Source organism: Cibotium barometz, chromosome 65 (genome assembly GCF_041138505.1).
Source record: "Cibotium barometz isolate CiBa-2024 chromosome 65, ASM4113850v1, whole genome shotgun sequence".
In the NCBI taxonomy this organism is placed as follows: Eukaryota; Viridiplantae; Streptophyta; class Polypodiopsida; order Cyatheales; family Cibotiaceae; genus Cibotium; species Cibotium barometz.
The window spans coordinates 18,976,933-18,987,248 of NC_141110.1; the positions used below are offsets into that span (position 1 = coordinate 18,976,933).

Genomic DNA, 10,316 nt, shown 5'->3' on the forward strand with positions numbered 1-10,316 from the left:
AGGGGGGGAAGATGACAATGTTTCCTTTGATGCCACTACATATGCTCAGGCTGTTGGGTGCCTCATTTACTTGTGTAATACAAGGCCAGATATTCAGTATGCAGTCTCTCAGTTGAGCAGATTCATGCACAGCCCGCGGTTGTCACATTGGCAAGCTGTGAAGCGTGTATTCCGTTATTTGCAGGGTACCTTGTCTCTTGGATTGCTTTATCCTGAGGGGGGTGACATGCAGTTATACGCTTGCAGTGATTCAGATTGGGCTGGTGATTTTGATACCAGACATTCCACTAGTGGAAATTGTTTCTTTCTTGGCTCTTCATGCATTTCTTGGCTACGCAAGAAACAGACCACAGTGGCCACTTCGTCTTGTGAGGCAGAGTACAGAGCAGCCTACACTACTACTGTTGAGTGTGTTTGGCTGCGTCGTCTCATGACTGATATGGATATTTCAGTGGAGGAGCCTACACCTATCTATACTGATAGTCAGAGTGCCATTGCTGTGGCCAGGAATCCTGTGTTTCATGCTCGCACGAAACACATTGAGATTCTTCTTCTTTTTTTTTTTTCCCGGAAAAACGATCCTTCTATTAGTTAATGAGAAAACGCCATAAGGCTACAAAGCTCACCTCACAAGGAGGGATGAAAAAACACACTGTGAACACCTGAGCTCCACCCCCGTGGTGGCTGGCCTCTCTCTGGGGGGGGCTACCTAGTAGTACATGTGGGAGGTGAGAAAAGCCAAACTGGAGGCCTATAGTGCCAAGTGACATCCTCGCCCCTCGTGATGAGGAAAGGGCCAGGCTGCCAAGTGCAGAGGAAAGCCTTGCGGCGACCTCTCATGCGATCCGAGTCGCCCTGAAGTTTCCCCCAGTGTCCTCTCAAGGTGTGAATGATGTCCACCCAGAGGGCCTGTATGACCTCCGCCGGTGGAGTCGCCTGGCGGTCAATGGCCTCCCTGCATCGGGCTCTCCATATGTGCCAAGCCGTCATGCTGCTGATCATCTCCCATCTGTGCCCGTCCCCCTCCTGAGGGACTGCCGAAGAGAAGTCTGGCGTCGGAACCACCGCCATCGCCCTGTCAGAGACCTAGATGGTCGCACTGCCAGGGACGTCCTCATATCCAAGGGCCGGGCCGCTGTCCGTGGCCCAAGCCACCGCACCCCATGTCACGAGCATCTCACCTGGCGAGCCTGCAAAAACCATCCTGAGAGCGCGTTGCCAGACCTGCTGTGCTTGTGGGCAATCCCATAAGCAGTGCCGCTGCGACTCCTGTGTATGGCCGCACCGAGGGCAGGACGCTGGGTGTCTGCCAAAAGCTAGCCAGGCCCCCACAGCCAGTCCTCTATGCGCTGTGAGCCAGAGAAAAAGCGTCACCTTCCGGGGCCGAAAGCTGGCCCAAAGGCGCTGCCAGAAGTCCCTAAGAAAGGCAGGGGAGAGCCCCTGTTGCCGCCAATGCTCGGCCGCCGCCGGGGTGCTCGCTATCCTGTGCCTCTGAATCCGTCGCCCTAGCCTCGCTGTGTACTGAAAAAAGGGGATGCCTGGGCTGGTAGGGGCCGAGTAGGGATCTCGCCAAAACCACTCACCTGGATCCCACTGAAGGCGAATAAGAGGCCTGTTGTCCCAAGCCCATAATCTCCAAGAACAGTCCTCCCCTATCGAGGCCGGTGAGGGGTCTACATGCCACTGTCTCTGATGAAAGCCGACCACCCGCACCCTCTGAAAAATACAACCCTGGAGCTCATCCAAATCTAGTCGTGTCCTCTGAAGCTGGCCACCCTCTCCCACCTCGAAAGTGAGTGGGGCGACTCTCTCCGCTGTGCCGCAGACCGCTAGAAGGATCTCATGCCGAGTAAAGACGCCCATCCACTGTGGAGGTGGAGGGTCCTGTACTGCTCTCCTGAGCCTCTAGAGGCAGCTGCTAAAAACATATCCAGTCGTCTAGGGACTGGGCTGGGCCGGAGCTCAACGGGCCCCACGACACGTGAGACCGCGATCCAACATATGGTCACTGGGAAGTCAGATCAAGGGGTTCCAGATCAATGGCTGCCTCAGGCGCTCCTCATCGGTGCCCGGGGGAGTCTGGAAGAGTGACGGCCTCAGATGCGCCCAGGCCCTCAGAAGGCTAGTTGCAAAACGCTCCTCGCAGCCAAGGCCCACTCCTCTGGATCGCTGCTCTGTAAAGATCCACCTGATGCTGGGGGTCCAGGGGCCGCTAAGAGAAGGAGTGCGGCTGAGCATCCTGGAAACAAGAAACTCCTTCCACGGCTCAGCGCCTGGTAGGAGGCCACGAACCACCAACTTGCCAAGCAAAGCTCGGCTTTGGCAAATAGGATCAACAATGCCCAGGCCGCCTCTCTCCCTCGGCTGAGTGATCACAGCCCATGCCACCTTGGCCCTGGCGGGCCGCCCGTCGCCACCGGACCAAAGAAAGTTCCTGATGAGCCTCTGCACCAGGCCAATGCACGCCCGAGAGAAGGCCCAGCAAGAAGTGATGTACCACATGGTAGCAAGCAGAACCTGGTTGGCCACAACTACTCGGCCAGCCAGAGATAAACGAGCGGTACTCCAATACAGAAGCTTCTTCCGAATGCTCAGAAGAAGGGGGGCTATCTGCTGCTCCGGAGATATGTCAATGCCCACATAGCATCCCAAATAACGCACTGTAGTGCCGGGGGGCAGCCACTGAAAACCATCAACTGGCCTCCAAGTCGGGGGGGGCATAGAACTGACCCACAACCCACACGACTTGTGCCAGTTGATCAAAGCGCCCAAAGCTCTGCAAAACCTGTCCATGGCTGAGGCGAAGCGGCGGAGGTTCTCCTCTCCTCCCTGAAGATAGACAGCTGTGTCATCCGCAAACTCCGAGTCTAGGAGCTCCTCCGAGGTGCGGATGGAAACACATTGAGACTCACTATCATTTTGTTCGGGAAAGACTCCAGGCAGCAGATATCAGTCTGATCTACTGTCCTACAGATCAGAATGTGGCAGACATCTTCACCAAGGCATTACCACGTCCGAAATTCGAAGCATTCCGCAGTGCTTTGAATTTGTTTCCTTTTGGTGGATGATGTACAGTGATCACATATCACTCCAGGGGGGTTTGTTGGGTTTTACGCTGTGTATGCACCCAGAGGAGTGCTAGTGATCATCAGTAGATTACTGGGGCACTTTTTACTTCAGTTAGTGGAGGTTTTTTCCCCCAGTTTAGCCTAGTTTCACTTATATTCAGTTTATAGGTGTTTTGGTCCACCCGGCACATTTTATGGCCGGACATGTGAACACATATCTTTAGGGTCACTATTATGTGGCTATTGTACTTCACTTTTCATTAAGCATATACAAAAGTCGTGTTCTCTCTCTCTCTTGGTTTCCACGCCTGCTTGAAGCTTCTGTAAACCCTAACCCTAACACTTCATTGCCTTCACATATGGTGAGGCTACTGAGGAGCTCCCATCATAAATCCCTCTCCTGTGTCCAGCCGCCCGGCGGACGAGAAATCCGGTGAAGAAACAAGGCAAGGCTGGCCCTGAATGAATCTGATGGCCTGGCTGTCTTGCTCCAACTCGTATCCCAGAGCAGGCCCTGACGAAGTCGACCAAGCAGCGGCTCCCCACGTATACATGCCCTCTGGAGAGAGGGGGGCCAAAATGCGCAGAATCCTCAGCCAAATCTCCTCCTCTTGACTTCTCTTTGTTACATTGCTTACATTTCCATCGTGTTGCACCTCCCTTCGATGAATATTGTTCTAGCCTTTCAACCTCGTCCCACTAAGTAGCATTTGAAGCCAATCGCTTCGAGCCCGAGGAAGCCATGATTTCTGCAAATTCAAGCAACAAATCGATTAGCCTTTCAAAGTTATCCATGAGAGAGAGCGTGAGAGAAATGAGTCCTTTTTTTGTCTACTGTATAAGGGGGAGAGACTCTAGAGAGAATAAGAGGAGTTTTAAATCTTACGATCTACAGACTGTGTAGACTGTGAAATGTGTAAATTTTAAAAGACTAAAAGTTTCAAAGTTCAAACTGAGAAAGAGAGAAAATCTTGCTGCCCTTCCTTGGAAGAGAATGAAGAGTCTCGTCACTATATGTACGCGCAGGCGTGAGGCGAGACAGGTACGTGCGGGCGTGAGGTGACGACTGTACATGGGCGGCAAGCGACAACAAGCACGGGTACGATTTTCTCTTTTTTTTAAAAAAATTGACCACCAGTCAATTTTTGTTCCATGTGGGGGAATGGTAGCGCGGCATTCCATATGGAGCCTGGGCATTCCCCCTTCATTCCAGGTGATCCCTCGGCCGTTCCAACTGCACTTCATTCCCCTCCATCGTTTTGCCCATTTTGGGCATCTTGGCCATGGGGGAACACGTTCCACCGTTCTCGGGGGGGCGGCGTTCCCTTGCTACTATGGTATACAGGCCTACATAGATACACGACCAACCCCTTCTCTACAGAGTTCCTGTCATCACTATGAATTTACTCCCTAGCTTTTACTAGCATACAACCTTTGTCTTAGTAGTTCTGGATCAGCCATCGAAGCTCCCTTCACATGAGCACATGGGTGTGGGGCTTTGCCATCTATTGTATTGCTTCAGTAATATAGTATTCTTCTCTCTGTTATTGTGCAAATATGAGTTTTAAAGTTTTGTGATGTGAAAAATCCTACTTCTTGTGAGTGTTCTCTTGTATATATTGCACATTGTATCCTCTTAGAGATATTTGGCGTGGTGGCTATATATGAGGCAGTGATTGGCACAGGACGGGCACCAATGGGGCTCTCTAGGGATATCTATAGCACTATTGAATGCTGCCCACTCTCTCCCACACTATTTGGTTTGTATATTGATAAGATATCACTCAATGTGGATAGATTTGGGGGTGCAGGCTCACAACTAGCTCAAGCAGTGGTGGCCATTCTATTATATGTAGATGGCATTGTTCTGATCTCAACCTCTATAGAGGGATTTCAGAGACGTTTGGATGCTCTAGAGGTTTTGGAATGAGAGACTCACAGTCAATCTCCGCAAACCAAGGTCATGGTCTTCAGCGCATCATACTACCTGTCTTTCTCATATAGGGGAGCCCAACTGGAGATTTTTATCTTATGTGTACCTTAGGGTTACTTTTACATGCCATATTTTTTCGATGAGACCAACTGGCCGATGCACATTTGGTGAGAAGATATGGATCCCTAGCCCACCTCGGCAACGTTTCCAAGCCCATTTCCAAGAATCTTGCACCAAGTGTTGGATCTTAGTGAGGCTACTTAGAAGTGTGTAGGGAGACTCTACGTGATGATGCTCTCATGTATGATTAGAAGTAAGCTATTTATGCGACATGAGATTGTGCTAGCAGAGCTTGGAGCTGCCCTTTTGGTCATAGATGCCCTCCTTCAAACCATTACTTAGCTTCATGGTGTATACACACTTGAGAGTGTGCGTGTAATTCCACTGGTCGGTGTAGAATGTTTGGTTGAACACAATGCTAATCAATACACTTAAATACACCAAGATTTAATGTGGACAATAAGCACAATACAAGATGTAATTTGCTGAATTGACAAGAGATGCACAATGAGCAGGAATGGCCGGCCCCTCCCTCAAATAATGTTATTGGCCTTGGGAGAATGAAGTACGTAGTGTCATGGGCATTTCTGACCAAAATTCCATACCAATGCATATGAATACAGTATTGCAAACAATCTGGTTGTCAATGAAGATCTGCAACTCACACTACCCTCTCAAGTGCCCATGTTTCCTACCATTTGCTCTCTATTGTTCCACCAACACATGGTAGAAACAATCTCCAAAAGAGTACGTAGGACAAGAGAACACTACATAGGGTATGTGAACAAATTGAGCATTAAAGCTTACCAATTCCAAGTAGAGTCGATGACAATGGAAGTCTTCATGATGGAAGCGTCTGGAGTGTTAAAATCTTCAATCTGGTGTGATCCTCGAGAGGAGTCCCTTACAAGCATATAGCGCTTGCAATTTTCAAGTGCATGCATTGGGCACTCTTTACTTGTTTATTCACATGCACATGGATTGTGTTGACATCTGGACCCTTAAATCGACGTTCATTTTTCCTTGAATTATTTTTGTTGCTGTCTCCATTAGTTGCTACTACAAGTTAGCAACGGACTGAAGATGCTTTTGTACTAAGAGTGCTTCTTCACGAGCAGCCTGCATCTTCCAACCTCTTCATCAGCAGTGGCTGCATCTTTTCACAAGGTACCAAACTATACTTGAATGACAATGAAGGATCTCTCTCGAAGGTTTCTTTGCTCATCTTTCATCATCAATAGAGACCACTCTTTTGTCCGGCCTAGTGTGAAAGGTTGTCACTTGTATGAAAGTCATTTTTGACATTGAGCAAGGCACATTCATCTCTCCTTTTTCCTACCCACTTGCTTGTATTCTATTGCATCTTGGTTGCTTGATGGATGCTTACTAGATAGGTTTGTTTGTAGGCTTCTCCCTCTCATTAGCTTCTCTTCATCCAGCTTTTGTGATAGAGAACCATCGCGAAGGATACCTCCTTGCCTTCATCTAGGCAAAAGAAGCTCTGTTAGAAGTCATCTCCTGTCTATACATATACACCAAGGCCTTTGTTGTTGTGGGTGTGCCCGCCCTTATTAGGTGTTTTCTCATTTTTCCCCACTCTCCGTATTTTTCCCCGTACTTTTTCCATTTTTCCATGGCTTTGGGTAGTCACGGGCTAGCAGGTGCATCTCCTCTGGCCGACTGTACACGTCTTCATTTCTGACCTGGCCGACTCAAGGTTGCTGGCCGATTGGTCTATGAGGGCTGGTCGTGGAGATTTGTCCACTGTCGGCTGCCTCTGGAGCAGGCTGACTGTTGCCTGTGGTCCATATAAAATGGACCCCCACAGCCCATGCCATTGTATCACTCATTCGGGATTCCTGTGTATTTACAGAAAACATACCCAGCCACTCTCGTCTGTGTTTTCTCCTTCTGCTCCCAGTTCAGTTTGTTGCAGGCTGGCGCTTGTCTTCTACGTGGGCCTCTGTTCAGCGTGGAGTCCTGCATGTGTTTGCTCTCAGTTGTGTTTCTGATATTCCGCTACGCATTCCGACATGGTGTCAGAGCACAAGGCTGCTTGAAGATCTTGGAGACGTGGAGAGCTTGCGGGACTGTTGTGTTTGCTCTCAGTTGTGTGTCTCATATTCCGCTGCGCATTCCGACAAGCTCTACCTTCACCCCCTTAGCAAAGGAGCATTCCAGTGTGACAATGAAGTGAGGATGCAACGGACGAGCTACCGCAACCACTCGAGAAGTTGCATTTGCAGCTCTACGGGAAAGCACCAAGCGACACTTGATTCAGCAAGGCTAAGGTAAGCTCTTGACGTTAATACCATTGGACCACTGGCCACTGCAAGCATCTTATGTAAATGAGACCTCATGTACCACTGGCAGTCTTGCTTTTCTCTACTTGCAAAGGTGTAAGATCATCTCCCCTAGATTTTAGTGCCCCGTAGTGCCGCCCACAAAAATATGAGTAGGAGAGGCCTCTCCATGTATCATGATGGTGTATAGTTTTTTTCTTTTTCAGAAATATCCCATAAACTAAAATATATTTTACTTCAAATGTAGTTAACGTAATGGACCTCGAACTGTCAGGTTTTAACATAGACCAAGTTCATGGAGAGCATAAACGACTCCTCATAGCTCACTCTTTTGAGTTTAAGCTACTTTTTTATGGGACTCAACCTTTAATGATCACAAGGGTAAGTCTCAGCTAATCGAGGAAAGATGTGAAATCTTGGACCATGCTTGAAATGGCTGAGTAGTGTTATGACGTGACTGCAACAAGCTCTAGGGCTTTAAGCTTTGGTAGTGTTTGAGATGATAGGGGCATGCAAGCACTTAAAGTTCTTTTGTAATGATATGTTGTTCAGTTTTTCCAAATAAATTTGGAAAGGTGTTTTTAGAGAAGGATATCACAAATGTCTGTGTTCAATAATGGTGTTAGGGCAGGGCCTTGAAAACTTTTTTTACTATTCCTGAGATTTTTGTGTCAAATTCGTATCAAGCTTTTATCTAAATTATATTGAATGGATGCAAGCACAAGCGCATGTGAGAGTTTTTGTTTTTGTAAGATGAATTGCAGGCTCATGACAAGTCACAATCACAAGTTCAAGTCTCAACAAGTTCTAGGTTCCTCAGAGAATGTGCCCACTATCAAAGCGAAGAAAGACACATGATATAATCTCTCAGAAGGTTCGTAAGGCAAGCTTAGTCCTTCAACTTGTGTTTATGAACTTTGATGAGACATGGCGTTAAATTATAATCTTGAAAGAGCCTCTTGTGCTGGCATAGTCTCAAATTCCTGATTGAAAACTTGTAAAATAAGAGTAGCAGTGCTGCAAAAGTTTCTACAGTGCTATGCAATCTCTTGGTAAAGACTGTCTGAGTGCTGATGAAGAGCTATGAGAGTGCCCCTTCCAACCTTTTTCTCTTCACTTCTGAAAAGGTTGACTTGGACATGCAACTTTTTAATCAATCAGCACTACTTCGGTTTCCCCCACATTTTAATAATTGCATTTTCCAGCCGTCAAATTTTGTATAACTGCTCAATTAGGTTTTCAAGTATGCTAGGAAATTAATTGAAGTGATACCTTTGAAAGAGAGAGAGAAAGGAGGATGCATGAACGTTACCCTAAGGGTTTATGAGACCAGGAAGTGTTACAAAAGTTCCATGTGTAAATTAAAGATTATAAACATGGAGAGAGAGAGAGAGAGAGTGTGTGTGTGTTATATTAAACGTCTCCTAAAGACCAATGGGCATATGAGACCAAAGAGATACAACGCTATCCATGGTATGTCTCATCATGGAAAAGAAAAACAAAACAAGTACAAATAACATAGGTCTCTGAAAGCAGAGGATCATGATAGGGAAGTACATGGGGTATAAGCACTAGTACAAGACTCATCATGGAGTGCATGAGAATATGAAGCATGTGCGGCACATCATCCTCCAATAGATGGTACACCTCTCAAGTATTTATATATATTTATGGCTACAAAAGACCCGAAAGGCCTATGAATAGTACAATGATACCATGGGTATAAAGTGCCAAGGAAAAACTAAAGAAAGAATGTGAAAACTAAATGTTGCTATGGTCAGGGCATGTCATGTTGTCGAAGAATCTCTTGGATCTATCTCCATGTGGTTCAGATCCTCAGTGCTTTTGGTCAAGGGCACCTAGCACGTAGGATGGACTATGCCTACCCACGTAGGACTCCTTTGGGATGCGAATATGGCCCCTGTGTACAATTAACCTCCTTTATCAAGTATGTATGTGATGGTCATGCAGGTCTCTTAGGTTATACAAGAAGGCTTTCCAACTAAGTAGGGTACATATTCTTGAGAAAGAGAATGTTTGAAAGAGATTAAACCAATGGATAGGTTGGTCATTGGGGGTGGACAATAGAAGCGACGAATCATGGCTTGTAAGAATAGCCAATACTTGCTAGTAATAGAACATGATGAGATAGATAGCTCAGATGCTAGAGTACTCTCAAAAGACATGGTAAGGTGTACTCCAAGACAAGAAGTTTGAAGCAATGTCAAGATATAAAACAAGAGATAAGATGTATGAATTGAGCAAGACATTAACAACCATGATGCCTGTGGCATATATGATAAAGCTTAGATTGCTTCAAGAGCATATGTTGCTATTTACAAACAACTAGACAAGGGATTTAAGAGAGTTATGAAGGAAAAAAGGATGTCGCCTCTCCCAAATCCACATCATGTAGGACAATAATGATAATTGTTGAATGGTAAAGTCTTGGAGCTTATTGGTAAGCCTATGCATCTATGCCATACACATAAATGTAAGTTAGATGTTATATTTAAGCTGACGAAATGTAACATTTTTATGCTAGATGTATGTAAGGTGAAATTATCGAGTAAAGTTCAATGGTCAAGTTCTATAACATGATAGTTTAAGAATATGGTAGCACATTAAAATTTGTATTAAAACTCGGGTAAGGTTGGACCTAAATAAATAGAGAGGGTAAGATTGGTCCTAAATAAATAGAGACTTGAGTCCGGAGATCACAAAAGAGCATTTAAATTATTTCAGTGTTCAATCAAAAAATTGGTGGCTTATTACTTTCAAAGTCCCAAAAGAAGACCATGAAATATTAAAGGTTTTCTTTAACGTGACAAAGTATACCAAATGTGTTTGAACATCAAACAAGGGGAGGTCTTAAAAGTAGATGAATTTGGTGATTACAATGTACAGTGGCGTCTTGCAAAAGATTTGAAAACTCTAAAGTGAATGTTTGGT

At 46.2% G+C, this 10,316-nt stretch overlaps 1 protein-coding gene across 2 annotated transcripts in view; it reads left to right on the top strand.

Annotated features, from left to right (window-relative positions):
- Positions 1-8,577, top strand: part of LOC147603006 (uncharacterized) — a 33,623-nt gene extending 25,046 nt beyond the window's left edge. The window contains exon 3 of one of the 2 annotated variants that reach the window (XM_086797316.1): positions 8,118-8,577. In XM_086797316.1, the coding sequence (XP_086653442.1) occupies positions 8,118-8,121 (4 nt within the window). In that variant the 3' untranslated portion in view covers positions 8,122-8,577. The remainder of the gene's footprint in view (positions 1-8,117) is intronic. The other variant, XM_086797315.1, reaches the window with a different exon arrangement.
- Positions 8,578-10,316: the final 1,739 nt, after the last annotated feature.